Raw genomic sequence first — 18,055 nt, 5'->3', positions numbered from 1 at the left:
CTAATTATATGGTTTATGTAAAATATTAAAAGGTATTTAAATAAAACACAACAGGTCACAATGAACAATGCATTTAATGGTATCGTATTATGAGCAGGCCAGAGTCTACGTTATCTGTACAAAACAATTTCCCGCTCTCACGAAACAAGGGTCATCATAGCGACAACAAGCAAAGAGTTGCATCATAATTCATAACACCAAGTCAATTTCCCCATAGTCTATAAAGGTGTAGCTACACGTTTGCGGGGTCATTAGTCTCATGCTCATGCATTGTGTGCATGCAAGATCGTGTGGATGGGCCAGATTAAGAAGTAAGGGAGTCCGCGGCTCGTTGTTGTGCGAGTTGGGCAGCGGCGCAGCAGTGTAGCATCAACGCGGTGAGCGCGCATGCGCGGCCCTCCCCGCCCTCCTCACCGCTTGCGTCTAGGGTTGACAGCTCTTCACGAACTGCTTGTAACTAGAGAAATATATTCATGAAAAAATGGATTAGTTTGCAGGCAACATATTGTATCACAATATTTTAATACCATGTTTAAAGCTAAACAAAGATTTATTTATTTACTTATTTGTTTAACCATAAAAATTTGATCTTATTTTTCAAAATCTATGATCAACTTAATTAAATAAATTGGAATAACTCATGATAAGTGATAAGTCTTCAGTTAAAATATACCTATGACTCAGGAATCGCGTGACTGCTAATTGTATACCTTTTCTTTTAACCGTGGTATGTTTACGTCGGCTTCCGCCACATTCCCAGCATTCTAGATGTGCTGCGCCCAACTAAATCATACCTAGACCGAGTACTGGACGCAGACCCGTACGACGTGGGAATCAGGAAAGTAGTTTGCCGTGGCAATGGCTTGCAAAGCTCCTACCATGTCGTGTATCTGCGCCGCGGAGAGGCTAGCGGCCAGGTCGGGCGCGGAGTCCCTTGCGGCCGCGAGCAGCGCGTCGGGCGGCAGCGCGCTCCGCAGCAGCGGCGCCAGCATCGCGCGCACCCCGCCCCGCGCCCCGCCCCGCGCCGCCCACGTCGCGCCGCAGCCGCCGAACGGGCTCGCCGCCTCCAGCGACTGCCTCCTTTGCGACACACACACTGCTCTTCAAACGTGTTGCTGCCCTCGTGCACGCAGCGTGGGAGGGTAATGGTACTTGACATGCATTGACAGGCGAACTTAGAATGTTTTATTAGCACTCTATGAAAAGTTCTTTAGGCGCGTTGAGAGTAAAATTTCAAGGTCACGCCATGGTAATACCGTGACGTCACGGAGTAAGGCGAAGATTTTGGTATCTTTGAATTTGGAGAAATTTCACTTCTGACACGTGTGCTTGGTACACGCGCTCTTTTTTTTAAGTATGGCACATCACATCAAGCTTTATATCAAAAGTTATAAAGGTTTCGTATATTGTACAAGTCTGTATCTTATGGAATATGAATTTAAGATTTCATAAGCGAAAGCAATAAATTAATTTTAGAAAATTAATTTTCCATTTTATTTGATTCAAAAAGCATTCTTACATTTATCGAATCATTATTTTAAACAATTCACCTAGGTATTAAATAGTGTAATCTACATGTTTGTCTACCTGGGTGTGTGGCTCGGGGAGGGTGGGAGCGACCTCGAGGAGGCATTGGCTTTGGGCGCGGACAGGGAGTGTGCTGAGCCGGCGCGCCGGAGCCCTGCAACCAGCGCACTCATTGCTCCACCGACTACATCACAAACAAATCGCATTTGTTCTCTCTGCCCTCGTAAACTAACATTGGACATGCATACAGGAAATAAATTCGACGTTACCATGGAAAAATTTACTCTCATAATAGGTCAATACTTACTGTGACAAGCTTGGGAACAATATATACGAAATATACACAATACATATTCAGACAATGAACATCACATAATACTTTCAACGATTACGATCACAATACGGTGGGGATGCGCGAGGCAATCTGGCCGATCTTAGATTTGAGATCAGAAATGCATTGCTTTGTTCAATTTCTCAACGTGAATCCTTGAAATCAGAACAATTACGTTAATGAAGTTTCTTAATGAGGAATTTGGGGGTAAACACATTAACTGGTACGATTAATCAGAATTAGTAGGTGTTACATATGACCTAGTGCGGGCTATTAGGTGTGCGATAATTGGATACACTCGAGAAAGCACGGCGAAATTGCGTTGGGGTTTTATTGAAATATATTTTCGAAAGGGTGGCAACACTGAGTTATATGATATGTTACAAAACCAAATTTCTTAAGTCACGTCATGGGCTGGATTGCACAGCACTTTACGAGTAATTTAAAGAGCGTTGTCTAATTGTTTTGTACATTTTTTGCATTATGAATTTTTTTTTTTTTATTTGAACTTTGCATTAACGGCCAATCCATGATGAGATATGGACATTGCAACTTATGCGTGTCTAGTTTGGGTCATAAACAAAAATAAAAATTAAAACCTGCTGATAGATATCGAGGAAAATCCAGTTGCTAACTACCACTCCTCAGTATTGAATAGCTCGTCTGTACACAAAAAGAAGCAAATCAGAAATTTTAAAAATATAAGCAAGTGCGAATAAAATAACAGTGAAATATTTAACAGTTCAATATGGTTGTTATAGCTTTAGTTACGTTCTAGCTATAGCTTAATTTAATTGAAACATTTTTTTTAATAAAATCAGTAATGTTTAAAAAAGCAAGCCGATAAAATATGTTCTTGTATGTGTAAATAGAAAATTCAAGTGCAATAATTAAGTAATTAACTAAATTACGGCTTTACCACAAAGTGCTTAAATTATTGCTTACCTAGCTAAAAAAATGATTGATAAAAAATTAACTAACAGTTAGGTAACTAATAATTACTATAGTAAACTGTGAAACAACTATTAAAATAAGATATCAAATATAAAACGCAAAATCTACGCTCCATAGTATGTACGAACAATACCTTCTTCGTGGACATCAAGGGAATCTTTTCGTTCAGCTTTTTCATCATCATCAGAGTCAGGGTCGATGACATCAGCCTCAGTCATGATGAGCTCTGGTGGCTGGCACCCTGAACCCGTTGATGGTTCTGTTATGAAAAATGTAGAGGTTAATTTGTAGATAGATTCCTTTTCCTCATATAATTATTCATTAAGTGAATTAAAATTTTCCTTAGAGCGTAAAAATTACTCCTCATAATTTTATATGTGGACTTGAAAAATCTCGACACCATAACGTCTTGTAAAACATAGTATATTTATGTAATCTAATCTTGTATTACCTATCACAGAATATGCAATACCAGCTGAATTGGCTTTCGCTAAAATTAAATTAGCGATAAAATTTCAAACATGACATGGGTAATACTAATAAATACTACTTTAATAGCAAAATAATATTAATTATTTATCGGACAAATCAGCAATATTTAAAACAACATTGACTTGAGTTAATATAAATCATTTTTTCCTTGAACATCTCTATTACGATTAAACTTACGTAAAGAAAATAAATCGCATAAAAACGTTAGAATTAATTAACTCCAGTTACCAAGGTTAAAATCGAGAGGCAGATTTTATAATGAACTGTATGTTTTGTATGAAAAAATTATATTGCCCTGTATTTCTCCATGTTATTGCGAAAATCGCACGAAGCGCTTTAATAACCGTTTATATCACTTACGAGATATAAAGTAGAGCACTAGTTTTCCGCAAATTATTCACGCAAGAGTATCTGGGTTTATATGAATGTATCAATCATCGTTTAAATTCCTATCACGATAGTTTTTATTGTCTTAAGAACACAATGCGTTAAGATCGTAATATGCATTGTTATTGTGTAATTGCCGAGTATCTTTAAAACGAGTTGTGTTGCGTTATTTTTATGGATTCTCGTATTGATACGAAGCAGATTTATAAAAAATGACTCATTATTATTTATATTTCCAAGAAAATAAGATAGAAAAAAGATGGTGTACTTTCAAATTCTTCTTCTTTTTATGATTCATAAATTTTAATTTCAAGGCAGACCAAAACGAAAGCAGTGAAATATAAACAAATATCGAAAACAAATGAAAGCCGAGCTGTCAACATTTAACAGTATACAATTAAGTTAATCACTGCCTAATGCGTTTTTACCAGGAAAAAACATTAGCACTTTGCATCCAGGAAAGTCAGTGACCGAATCCAACGTATACATATGCATGACTTGGCTGGACGAAGCGAAATGTTTGGCAAAATATCAAGGTGTATTTTAAACCCGGACACGTGCAAAAACATGCCCTTTTCAAGCATAAAATATGTACTTACGCACATGAAACTGTAACAAATACATTGAATATTTCAATTTGTTTGGATGACAGTCGTGAATTATATACGCGGTAGCTTATTTAAAAATGACACACTCTAAGGACACACTCTTGCCAAGATAATTGGTTACACGCAATTTAACATCAATATTAAAGGTATTTATTTAAGACAATATTAATAATAAAAAATACTTTTTTGTCTGTTTTTGTAAATTGTTTATAGATTAGATATTTCATCCAAAAACAACAACTCTCCTAACGCAGACTAGTCGGGTAAAAAACATTTGCTACGAATCGCCTTCCGACGTTATGGGAGCATCGGTTAAAAAATCTAGACTGTTTTTGTCACAATAAGCCATTTAAGTATTTAAAATTACGAAAAAATACAAGTACATAAAATTACAGAACGATAAGAATCTTTAAATTAATCTTTATTAAGGAAACGCTGGGCATTTATTAAACTGATTCACAATGTTTCTATAAACAACTTGTTGACATACTATAAGGTCTTTCCACTTTCGCTTTTCAAAGACTTCTTTGTGCGTTCTGTACATCATGTGTGGAAAGTTTATAGTGTAATAATAATATTTATAGAGTTCCTACATTTGCAACGTGAAGCGTTTACATCATAAATTGGCACATTACCTATCTACTGCGAAGGAGATAATCAGAGTGAAGCTAGTTTCTCAATTACAGCAATATATTTTTAGGTAACTTTTGGAGAACGTCATAAAAATTACAGAATTATAGAAATTATACAAAAATTCGAGGTTTATTTTTGTAGCGATAAAAATGTGAATGTTTTTGTCTCTGAGAAGATAGTAACAAAATAAAGTTGCTTTTTCTTCTCTTTTTCTTATTTCCAGAGCTAAACATGACAAGCAAGTTTTGTCTCACCAAAAAAATTTTATAGTAAAACTAGCTATCCGCCCGCGGCTTCGCCCGCGTTTTCAGAGAAAACCCCGCATAGTTCCCTTTCCCGTGGGATTTCCGGGATAAAACCTATCCTATCTCTCAAGTTGGATCGAACTGCACATGGTGTGCGAATTTTATTATAATCGGTTAAGTGGTTTAGGAGTCCATTGAGGACAAACATTGTGACACGAGATTTATATATATTAAGATGGAAATTATATTAAAAAAATACATTGGTCGTAAAATACTCACACAGTTTAGCGCACTGGACTTGTAATGCAACATAATTATTCATCAATGTACATATTTCATTCGTATAAAAATTAATTTCGAAATAGCATCATACTTGGCAAGAAGTTTAACTATGTAACATAAAACATTTGTTCCAAATTATAGCTAAAATATTATTGCGACGCGGACGCCGCAAGTCCATATTGCAGTATATCTATTTATAGGCTTCGTTTGTAAATACATAAATTTATAACCTAGAAAATAGGTGATATATTGTATTTATAAGAAAAGGATATAAACTGCATTAAAAAATTTTCTTTCAAAATAATCTATTATAAGTTCCAAAATACATATAAAACAAACTTCCAAGAAATAACATACCTCGATCTTTCGGCACACATGGAGAGGATTCTTGACACTTGGCAACACATTTCTTATGGCAACACAGTCCGCAGTTCCGACATTGCATTGCATCCTTCAGCCAGATCTAACGAAGAAATAGGGTATTTCAGAAAAAAAAAATTGAGAGAGTCTAAGTATATGTGTACATACCTAATCATATTGCAAGAATGTGTTAAAGTGCTCATTTCGCATTGATCACTTTGAAGGTTATTGAATTGGTACGGAAATTTGATAAATGTACAAAGTTTAAATCTGTCTGTTTAAAGTTTGTCAAAATCGTATAGAGGAGAATAAACGACCGAGGGCGGGTAGTTGAAAAATATGACGCCTGTCGCTCAATATAATATGTTGTCCAAGTTAAAACGCTTGAATTTTTTCGCAGAATAATCTCAACAGGCCATTAACTAATATGTTATTATTGGTCATTAATTCAAAAATTAGGCATACTTGATTCCAATTTATCATGCATGTATAAAGGGTCGTGCATGTCGGTAGTTGATTATTTGATGATCAAATAACCAATGCCAAGTTTCTAATATATTTAAATATGTCAAGCACATTCATTTACATTTTATTTTTGTCTGAAGACTTTAGATATTTATTATTCATTATCATCATATATATCATCATAGGCTCACATAAGTTTGCGCTGAAGACAGGCGCGGTCCCAGGGGGGTGGTCACGGGGGACATGACCCCCCCCAAAATCGTACTCGATAAAATAGAAAAAAATTCTTATACTGTACAATATATAAAAAACTGGTGCAAATCGGAGTCACTCGCACATCTAAAGTTCTGTTTAAACCTGTTTTTAATCCCTTGCAAATGTTGAAATTTGCGAAAATTTGCAGCTAACGGCTTCCGACTCGCACTTGGCCGGTTTTTTTATAATATATTGTACAGTATAAGAATTTTTTTCTATTTTATCGAGTACGATTTTCTCAAGTTTTTGCTTATCACTTCTTCTTCACTTGAATACGATATTTGGCGAGTACGGTTGGGGGGGGGGATTCCATACCTTTCCAGCTGCGTGTCCCCCCCCAAAATGTCAGGCTGGGACCGCGCCTGGCTGAAGAGACACGGGCCTCCTATGAGGGTAATAAACACAAGACAGGGCTCGAAACCTTCATGCTTAAGCTCATGAAAAACTTATGGCATGTACTATTCTAATTACCTTCTTGTTACAGAAGTCGCACTGTGTGGACCGGTGGAAGTGCGTCCTTACGAAGTCGTGCGCAGCTGGCACAGGGGTGGCGCGGGAGGGGGGTGCGGGGGCACGTGCGCGGGGGGCGCTGCGAGCTGCCCCACCCCCCTCCCACTCCCACCATATTAGTGCATCACCGAAGCATAGACAGTGTTCAAAACCCGCGTGTATAGCTATTAGCTTATGGCTTGGACTGTTCTAATTACCTTCTTGTTACAGAAGTCACACTGCGTAGATCTATGGAAGTGCGTCCTCACGAAGTCCTGCGCAGCTGGTACAGGGGTGATGCGGGAAGGGGGTGCGGGGGCAAGTGCGCGGGGGGCACTACGAGCTGCCCTACCATCCTCCCACTCCCACCATACTAGTGCGTCACCGAAGCATAGACAGTGTTCAAAACCGTGTATAGCGTATGGCTTGGAATGTTCCAATTACCTTCTTGTTACAGAAGTCGCACTGTGTGGACCGGTGGAAGTGCGTCCTCACAAAGTCGTGCGCAGCTGGCACAGGGGTGGCGCGGGAGGGGGGTGCGGGGACACGTGCGCGGGGGGCGCTGCGAGCTGCCCCACCCCCCTCCCACTCCCACCACACGAGTGCATCGCCGAAGCATAGACAGGGCTCGAAGCCCGCGTGGGACGCTAGCTTGTGGCTTTTGCTGTTGGGAATTAGGGTTGTCATTTTGACTTGGCCAGTTGTCTATCTATAAGCCTATCTAGTATCTATACACACATATCATTAAACATTGAGATAACTTTATCTATTGTTGCAAGAAATTGATCCTATTCTCTATTCTACAAAAAATCTATTATTAAATTTCCATGTCCAAATTTTTAATTATTTTTAAATTTATCTATAAATGTTCTTAAATATTACATTTTAAAATAAGCTAATTTAAAAGAGTACGTACCTAAATTTTATATCAACATCGGGTGGTAAGAATTGATATCGCTTCAAATGATGAGGAACTGTTGAATCTTGACATTCTGAAAGTAACGCCGCTAGCGGAATATTCAAATATCCCAACAGTACTTCTTCCTTTTCACCAGGTACGGTGACCCAAACATTAATGTTAAGATATTTGTGATTCTCATTTAGCTTAAAGTCAGTTTCTTCGTCGAAGGGTATGATAGGTTTTAACTGGACACTTTTAGTCCAAAACATTTGGCAAATTTCGACATGCTCGGTCTGTCTGGGTCCTCCTGTTTCAAAGGCTTGTTCGTCTTCATCTACAGTCACTTCCTTCTCTGATACTCTGCATTCTGAAGAATCTGTCCTTATGATTGGAATGTCTGGATGTTTGACAGTTTTGTTCGTTATCGTGGCTTGTCTCAAAGGTGTGCTTGCGCCAGAAGCAGGAGGTGTGCTCCCAGCTGAACTATCGGAAGACTTATTTTCTACAGAACATCTACGTTTACGTAAGCCAAAGTTCGTGGGACCTATTTGATCAGTGACTTTAGTGAGTTGACGAGCTATTTCGATTTTCTGTTTTCCTTGTGTGTCATTGTCGTTTTGGGGTTCTATCGTTTTAGATGGTGAATCTGTTTCCTGTAAAACAAATAATACAAGTCACACAATTGGCGGTGGTTGCAACCTTTGACAGTTAGGATTCATACAATAAATTTGATCATATTACACACGTTTGGTAAAAATTATGTCAGTCAAAATTTAAACAGAGATATAATAATTTCCTATTACTTTTATTCAGAGAAACATAAGATTTTGTACTATTTACAAACCATAAAAAAATAAGTTAAAATTACGTGTATATTGTTCTTCGAAGCTGCAGACCGCATGCCCTGCAATCGCACCCCCTCCATAACCTCAGAGACCCTTCGGAAAGAGAAGTTAGTGCGCAGTCGTTTTGGCTCATCATCTCTTCGGGCGGTCCCACCTGCTCCTCCGCGTCTCACTCGCACTGTTACTGCACGGCGTTCCACACTTCTGAGCAGTTTGCCAACCTGTGTATTAAAAACAATTTTTTTGGTCAAGTTTAAGAATGAATGGGAAGGAAACGGGGCTGTTATTTGATATCAAATAGTTTTAAAACTAATATTTATTGCCGTTTCATAGTATCAAAGACACTATCAGCAATTGCTGAAACAAGCTCTTAAAGTAGGTTTAAAGCTACCATGTTTTCACATTAAATTTACACACAGTTTTATACAGTTCCCATTCGAAGAAAATATTCAATGTGATAAAATTCTTTTATACATGAGCTATTCTCTCTCCCTAATGTTTGTCATTAACTTGTACATATTAACACAAACCTGAGCGACATTAGCAACTGGCTTGTTATCTATAGCCAGTACCACATCATCTCGGCGCAGATCAGCTCTATACGCCGGTGACATGGGCACCACAGTGTCCACCAGCACCACGCCCACTCCCTGGCAACACACGAGCCCGAGCGGTCCCGTTACAGCTGGCAACACTACGTCTAGCACTAGCACGCCACGGCGGAGTGATACCTACAATAATGAGTAGTTAATAGAGCGACATAAATTAAAACGATTAACAAGATTCGCAAGTAGACTTTACGAAATCGATATAGTATTTTAACTACAAAAAAAAAAATATTATGTTATAGTCCTTTTCAGCTAGGATGATTCCTGTGACACTTCATCGTGTTCCGAATTACGTATTTTATGTTTAAAACGCCAAAATAATTTTAGTTCATAATATTTTTATTTTATGGTTGCATTATTACCAAAAATATGAAATTGAAATATCTTAAGCTTATAAATCAAAAACAGTATTGTTTAGTTTAATATAATGAAAAATAAAATAAAAGAACACAAAAATATAATACCTACGCAATTCGGGTACATGAAATTATAGCTGTATAATCTATTTAATTTGTTCTTACGGCCTTAAAAAAATAATTCTTTTTGAAGTAAAACTTCTTTTAGGCTTCTTTTATTGTTGAGAATACAATTTCAAGGTCGCGTCATCGCAATAGCGGCACGTCATAGTGTGAGGCGTCAATTACAGTATTTTTTAATCTTGCCAAAGACGTTTCACTTCTGACACGTGCGCTCGGCACACATGCTGTTTTTTTAACTACCAACTTTTTCGATCATAATAAGCTGCATACTACTCCCATTACAGGCATTAGGCATACAAGACTACATTAGGATCTGTGAAATGAATTATTTTAACTTACCCAAGCATGAGAATCCACCGCTAGAGCTGCTCGAACTATCCCATTATTTCCAGACCAATACAATCTGCTTACTTCCACGAGTCTTACAGTAAGCCGTCCGTGAGGAGTCGGTCCATCTTCACCTTCTGTACTCCCTGGTTCAGATTTCGGGAAGAACGGTTTATACCTATAAATAAAACAGGAAACATGTCAGTAAAATGATTTACTAGTTCAAGTTCCAATTATTAAGCTCATGATCAACTTATCGAGTCAATTAACAAGAAATTACCAGTATGGAAATTGAGACGGTCAATTAAAAATGTGGATCTGGAACTCGTTTCTTATTTGTCTATGTCAGTCTTCTTTTTTAAGGCATAAATAATTTCGTTCACTGTTTTTCATATGGAGGTAAAAGATTAAAACCATACATGCTTTGTTCTAATTTAGTACCGAGATTAACTTTACCTATTTAAATCGAATTGTTTGCAATCCTACATCTTGAACGTCATTGATAATGCGGAAGATCAATGTGACCTAGCGCTATTGAGACAAAAACGCAGCAGAAATGTTGTTAGGTACTTTTGTACCATATAAGGGACAAGGGTTATACCGTATTTTGTAATTAGGAAGTGTATGTCTCTGTGGGGCCGCTTGTCGTATATGGGCAGCGACTAGCGCAGCGAGTTGTAGCTTGAATTGTCTCCCTTGAAAACGGCTTCACACGTGCAATTTCAGATTTAAGGGATCAAAAGCAATCAGCATAAAAAGAGCAGAAATATTTAGTTCTTGTCAGGCCATACCGTATTTTGTAATTAGGAAGCGTATGCCTCTGAGCGACTGCTCGCCTTATAATATTGGCTGTGACTAGCGCAGCGAGTTGCGACTTCAGCTAACTCCCTTGAAAACGACCTCACACAAGCAAATCTACTTGGGGCAACAAGAGTAATTGGTATGAAAACAGCAGAAATGTTTAGTAAGTGTCAGGACCATACCGTATTTTGTAATTAGGAAGTGTGTGTCTCTGTGCAACCGCTCGTCGTATATGTGCTGCTACAAGTGCAGCGAGTCTTGGCTTCAGCTGTCTCCCTTGGAAGCGGCCTCGCACACGCAGCTCCAATTTGGGGGGAGTTTCAAACGCAAGTGCCCAGTGCGTGTAGGGCGTGCGACGGAACATCACTCGGACGTTGCCGCTGATGCTCTCAACTAGAAGATTTTGAAAGTATGATTTTTTAAGAATTTAAAAACTTGATTTAATGTTAAAATATAAAAAATGCATACAAGATACAAGAAAGCGTACAGCAAACATGGTCATTGGATGACTGTCTATCCGACCTATACCTACGTTTAAATAAATAACAAAACAAACAAAAAGTTAAAACCTGGATATCATGTTATTTAGATAATCATGATTTTAGCACAGTTTAAATTAATGATTATTATGAATAACAAAAAATTTAACAAAAATACACAGCTTGTCAATTTCGAGATCTACAGATCCCTATCTAAGCAAGCACATTAATCAGGCCTTTATTCTTACCTGTGATAGATATGTTAGCTATTTTTCCAAGGAGCATAACAGCATCAACTTCGATTCTAAAACTCCCATCGTATGATAAATCGAGCCGTAAGTCCAAGGAACGCAGTCGAGCTCCATCTTCTTCAAGTTCCCCACTTACAAGGCGAAGGTTTGAAATGCTAGGAAATTCTGTACCTACTTCTAAAGACCGCAACTGAAACAAAAATTAAAGAAACGTTTTTTTATAGTACTTGTATATGTATCAAAAACTAGCCATTAATCATTATACCGTTCGTACATATTCAACGTAAGTTATTCCACACTCTTATGGCAACAAGAACATGTCCATTGATTTAGTATTGCAATAAATTTTTATGACCCTGTTACGAACGGAAGGTTTCCATACTTTTAGAGCCGACTGTGTCATATCTATACTCAACGTTTATGAAAGTTTTATATTATAAGTAGTTGAGTCCTGTACCAATTTGTGAAACGACACGTAAGACGAGGGTTTCCCTCATAAATGCGTAATAATAAACCTAAAGGCACAGATACTAAAACCGGTATCCTTTCCGTGTTTGATAGCGGTTATACAGGGTGGAAGGTTAAGATGGGGCATGAAGGGCAGGTACCTTAACCGTTGTAGCTACATGAAAACGTTCTTAGGAGACTATCCTTAAATTCTTGAGAAATTTTAATCTGCATTCACAGATTTTTGAAAAAATGTACGGTCAGCAAGGAAATCGGCAGTTTTCAAAAAAAATTTTTTTGATGCCAATCGATCCAGTTTCTCATGGGGATCAAAACACTCTAAAAGACCAACTGAGGTATGAGTACTAGAAAAGTCAGAAATCGCGAGAAACTATTTTCATTCATGAACAAGTAAAAATACAAAGGCACGGCAGCATAACATGCCAGCGACGCGGGGCGTGAGCGGGCGGTGGCTGGCAGCTCGTGCACGAGATGAAAAATTATTTAAATTTGAATATCGAACGAACACGTCACATTTTTATGGCTTATGTAAACAATAAGGCTGGTTGCAGAGCTTGACCGACCATCAGTGCGTACGTCAGTCGCGCTTGTCATATGTATGGAAATTCATAAAACCGTTCATAGCTAGACCGACCATACGCACGCGTATTGTCATGCGCATTAGTGTCATAGTCATACAATTGTTGATGCGTATCGTCAGGACCGACGGTACGCACTGACGGTCGGTCAAGCTCTGCAACCAGCCTAACACATAGAAAACAAAAGTTACCAAAAGTTAGTCTTAACTAAAAATGTCCTTAAATAATTTGGAACGTTTAGATCTGTTAGAGGCTTACTTTTTAAATAATAAAAACCCAACAGTTGCATTGGAATGGTACAGGAATAAATACCCAATGCGACAGGTACCGACGCGAAAGGTAATTGCGAATCTTGTAAAAAATCTAGCAGAAAGTGGCTCATTTAAGAAAAGCTTGACACGTCCGCGTCGTTCACGCGTATTGAATGAGAATACGCAATGTATGTTTTTTGTTATTATTTTGTTATTTTTTATTTTCTTTGACACCCGTTTAATTAAATTAATGTTTCTTCTTATTGTCGGTATGTGTTTTAATAATCAGAAACAAAAAATATTGAAGCCTGAAAATCTCTTTGGAGTTTTCTATTAGCGCATCTTATGTTGAATCACTTATTTTCTTAGTGAATGTGTGGAAATAGTTTTTCGCGATTTCTGACTTTTCTAGTACTCATACCTCAGTTGGTCTTTTAGAGTGTTTTGATCCCCATGAGAAACTGGATCGATTGGCATCAAAAAAATTTTTTTTGAAAACTGCCGATTTCTTTGCTGACCGTACATTTTTTCAAAAATCTGTGAATGCAGATTAAAATTTCTCAAGAATTTAAGGATAGCCTCCTAAGAAAGTTTTCATGTAGCTACAACGGTTAAGGTACCTGCCCTTCATGCCCCATCTTAACCTTCCACCCTGTATATTTATATACCTACATTCGTAATTACAAATTATAAAGAACATTTGTTTGCCTTTAAACCCAATTATTTACACCCTGAATTTTTCTATTTCTTCAAATTCTCTGGTCTATACGCGAGTCAGTCAATTACCTGACCGTTGTTACCATTTTGGAGCACGCAACGACTCTATAGTCTATAACTATATCACTATTTTACTCACCGTTAGCGATTCGAAGATCTTTCCAGAAGAAGTTTTGGCCAGTAACTCAGCCAGTTCATTAGCCATACGCCTTCTCAACCATCGCGTATCCGCTGTACTTTGCTGAAATATGAACTGGAGCATTGCGTTCAGAGCCCCTTCGGGAGTACTGCCCGCGCCGCGCGTTAATTCGTTCAGGATCTCCTGGAAGTAATCTTCATTTTTAGCTAATGCAATCATAACTTTTAATTTGTTACGACTTTACTTTAATTTTATTTTATGCACTTATTTACAGCATCGTTTTTTCAGGTAAAAATGTTAATTGAATAAGTTAGTAAACATGAAGTGTCTCTTTATGCTCGCCGACCGGAAATTAAGGCGAAAGAGATTAAAGAGCAAGTGATTGAAAGGAAATGACGTTGTAAAGGCAAATAAATCCTCTTTGCTAGAAAACTCAATATAAAATTAATTAAATTTTGTAGACTGTGGTAGCGGTTAACTAGGTACAGTTTTAGTAAATTTTGGAACTAACATCGCACCGATATTTGCAAATATTGGGCCGAAAAGTTAAGCGTAAAGTGTAGGACATATAATATTATAATACTTACAGGTGGTAAAGTAATGGGAATGCTTAAATCTTCCTCCATGGGAGTCTTCTTCTCAAAGGGTCGTATAAAGTACAGGAACAGTGCTATCGGCACGGCAAGCGCCGACACTGCTCCGAAAAGAGCAGCCATCACCAGCCACCACCAATCCGGCATTTTGTTTATATTTACTACCTAATAAATATAGTATCAAATAAAATGTAGCTTTATGTACTGCAATTCTGTCTAATAAGCACTCTGGTGGTGAATAATCACCCTTAAGTCTTTCAGACTTTTTTATAGTAGGTACCTGAGTGCTAAAGAATGGTTCAAAAATATTTATTTGAACCTAGACATACAAAATCGTAGGTATCACTATTCACTTCGTATTCTAACAGATTTGTGTTTTCCCAGTTATGGGATTTGATTCGAAAGGCGTGTTACAATTATTATGAACAGCATATTTATTGTTTGTTGGTGTGTCATACTATCAATAAAGATAATTATTACGCTCTGTATTGCCACAGTATTGCTAAGAAGTAGCAACTGGGAAACGTGAATGATAATTACTAATCGAAGAACGTCCCTAAATCATTAACCTATATCGTTAAGAAATAATTTAATAGTATACAACTATATAACTACCTATAGAGTGAAGTATATAACTACCTAGTACCTACCTATGTCACAGCATTTAACACCGTAAAATACCCACTATACTAGGTAAAGATTTAATTAAATTAACAATCAAACAATATTATTTCTTTTTACACATTGGAGATATCGAGTTAATTAAAGAATACAGACTGGACTCGATTCAAATTTCATCTCATAAATTCACATATTTCTACACCTCTGCGATGTATGAATGTTTAATTAAGCTACGGTTTTAACTTATTTGTGTACAGCGACCAAAATCAATACATGTATCAGTTAGCACTTTTAAATGAAACAGCAGTATTTGATCCCTTTAAATTACGATACGTTCATTTCATTTATCGAGTACAGAACAATAGAATCTCTCTTAAAAGTAGGTATAGGATGTTCATATAAAATCTTTAAGTTGCATATTAGAGTTTTAAAGATTAGCATCTGATAAGGCTCTCTAGTCATAGGCATTTTCCAGCATGAAAAACTTAAAAGTCGGCAAGGTGTCGAGTAGATCAAAAAGTTTTCTTTTTACACGCTTTATATTAGCTTCACTTGTATGTTTGTATGTTTGTAACCGACTTCTTTGGGCGCGATTTTGACCCACTTTAAACGGCCAGATTTCGTTCAAACTTTGTAGATTTATTGAGGACCGATGACAATAGGTACACTAATTTGATAAAATTTTCTATTTTTTAGTTCGGTTTTCTATAAAAAGCGTGTTTTTTAGTTTTTTTTAACTATTATTATTATTACTTTTTATTATGTAAATGTGAGGTAATAAGGTATGTTAATCACTTCTTTCTTCTGGGAAATCAAAGCGAAACTGGGAAATCTGATAAATAGAGTTCTATTAACTATACTGTGTAGGTACGTTGATAATAAAAAAGTCAACCTATTCTAAAGGCATACCAAGTAAGTACGAGAATCTGGAATAGTTAAAAAATATAAATTTATATTTGTAAGCATTTACATTCCATAAAACCAAAAATATCAAATTGAACAAAAAAAAATCGTTAAATTATTAAATTAAACAGATGAAACATTAATTGCACAAAGGTATATCTGCTAATAACAAACTTTATCATTCATCACTCATCAGCTTATTTTTCACGAATAAATTAGCATATCTCTATCATAATATTGAAGCTCTTGAAACGAAGTCTTGAACAAGCATAAGTAGGTACTTGTTTTATGAAATTTACTCAAATGTATAAAATATTATTGCCGATGCAGCATGTAACATTTCAAGCTTCCTTACAAAAGCTTTTGATGAATTGCAACGTCAAATACTGGACAGTTGGCCCAGCATAACAGCACTCAGCCATTTCTTGGAAAGCGTGCTTGACTTGAGATTATTTACGGTAAATATTTATGTTTGTTATATGTTATCTGTATGTCAACAAACAATCACAAAATTCAGTGTAGAGCCTTACGTAGAGCATACTTGGTAAGTTTTACGTTTTACATTAAACGATTGGTTTAATGTATATGATTCGTTTTCTTATGTTTAATCTAACTATAATGTTTATAAACATTAACCAGTCAGACGTAAAAAAATATCTAAAACGACAAATAATTACAAACTATATGTTACTAAGACTGAATGTTATTGTTAAACGCGATTGAATATTACATATTAACATATATAAGCCTATAAAATAAAGCAAGGTAAAATAACGTTTATCTTGTAGGTTTTCATTTGTTGAGTGTACTTTTGTTTATCCGCTAATCCCCTGAAATCTCGTCTAAAGGCGCGAGAACACGTAAGCAAAACGGCTCAATGTTATGCTTTCCGAAGATACGAAGATAATAGAAACTTTAAGCGCCTAGCAATAAATGATGAGCAAATATCAAAACGTCTATCATTCGTGTACTTACATAAATAATTATTGTCTTTATTAACTTTATACTGTCAAATTTGTATTCTGTGTAAACGAAATCAGAAAAATAAATATATCATACTAGCTTTCCACCTGCGGCTTCGCCCGCGTTTTCAAAGAAAAACCCGCATAGTTCCCGTTCCCGTGGGATTTCCGGGATAAAACCTAGCCTATGTAACTCGTGGATAATGTAGCTTTCGAATGGTGAAAGAATTTTTAAAATCGGTCCAGTAGTTTATGAGCCTATTCATTACAACCAAACAAACAAACAAAGTTTTCCTTTTTATAATATTAGTGTAGAAAAGGGATCATTTGTAGGTAAGTGAAGGTAAAGAAATTTATGAAATATGTTTCGTTTATTATTTTGTCTAACGTAGGCAGGTTTATTATTTACATGAGATGTTTTATTATTACTACACCCTTTATTCATTCATTATATGAAGCTAAATTGCATCTGTAATAGGCAATTACTTACAAATATAATTGTTACAGGTTTTTTAAGTGATGAATTGCGTGACTTCCTAAATAATAAAGCTTCATTACGTGATAGGACGCTATCTATACACTTTGTTATTGTTAAAGTGTTTTTAAAATAAATTAAATATTAAATAGCACTATAGTAACTAACTATAGATAAATAAATAAAAATATTTTTAAATGCAATAAAAATATCTGCATTGGCTCTACATATGTCAGTGCAATAATATGCAAAGCTAAATTAATTCGGCAACGCTAACTGAAACATCCATTGAAATCATGCACTAATTCCACACATTATAAGGTTTATTTTTAAACACACCCTCACACCCGTGTTCACACGTCCCACATCACACTCAAATATAAAAGAAACATCGAGTTTGTTACGCCAACTCACCTGCTAACAGATTTACCTAAAAACAATATCCTCTACATAATTATCTATTAGATTAATCACTAAACAACAATTGACATTGAACTTTAAAGGTCATTTAAATTTTTATATACAGTTCTTTATCTAATGGTAGGGTTTAATTCTAGGGAATTTATAGGTGGATGCATTTTAGTGCCAGCCGGAAAACCGGCGGCGGACGAAACTCCCTGCGTCACTGA

General features: G+C 36.4%; 1 protein-coding gene across 8 annotated transcripts; it reads right to left on the bottom strand.

The window, feature by feature from the left end:
* Window positions 1–55: 55 nt before the first annotated feature.
* On the bottom strand, window positions 56–18,048 carry LOC123698542 (PDZ domain-containing protein 8). Of its 8 annotated transcripts, none has more exons than XM_045645205.1 (15): window positions 17,841–18,048; window positions 14,460–14,630; window positions 13,873–14,055; window positions 11,717–11,909; window positions 11,172–11,382; window positions 10,201–10,366; window positions 9,305–9,505; window positions 8,798–8,995; window positions 7,945–8,582; window positions 7,473–7,692; window positions 5,817–5,922; window positions 2,946–3,071; window positions 1,588–1,711; window positions 879–1,080; window positions 56–457 (listed from the first exon to the last, which is right to left on the bottom strand). In XM_045645205.1, exons 2-15 carry the CDS (start codon window positions 14,610–14,612, stop codon window positions 305–307), a joined length of 2,874 nt encoding a protein of 957 aa, XP_045501161.1. In that variant the 5' UTR covers window positions 14,613–14,630; window positions 17,841–18,048; the 3' UTR covers window positions 56–304. The 8 variants fall into 8 exon arrangements, 6 of the variants coding, with proteins under 6 accessions (XP_045501161.1, XP_045501189.1, XP_045501179.1 ...); XM_045645233.1 differs by having other exon boundaries at window positions 1,588–1,681; XM_045645223.1 differs by having other exon boundaries at window positions 13,873–14,052.
* Between the last annotated feature and the right edge of the window lie 7 nt (window positions 18,049–18,055).

Source organism: Colias croceus, chromosome 2 (genome assembly GCF_905220415.1).
Source record: "Colias croceus chromosome 2, ilColCroc2.1".
Classification (NCBI taxonomy): Eukaryota; Metazoa; Arthropoda; class Insecta; order Lepidoptera; family Pieridae; genus Colias; species Colias croceus.
The sequence above is the reverse complement of the archived record's forward strand: the minus strand, read 5'-3'. Positions and strand labels throughout refer to the sequence as shown.

What these genes read in the sequence shown, in the direction of transcription:
- LOC123698542 (XM_045645205.1), bottom strand. Translation starts at nt 14,612, where the DNA reads ATGCCGGATTGGTGGTGGCTGGTGATGGCTGCTCTTTTCGGAGCAGTG. An exon ending in CCTTGATGTCCACGAAGAAG is followed by an intron (nt 1,712 to 2,945) that starts GTATTGTTCGTA and finishes TTTGTGATGTAG; the next exon opens with TCGGTGGAGCAATGAGTGCG. An exon ending in CGGCGCAGATACACGACATG is followed by an intron (nt 458 to 878) that starts GTAGGAGCTTTG and finishes ATATTTCTCTAG; the next exon opens with TTACAAGCAGTTCGTGAAGA.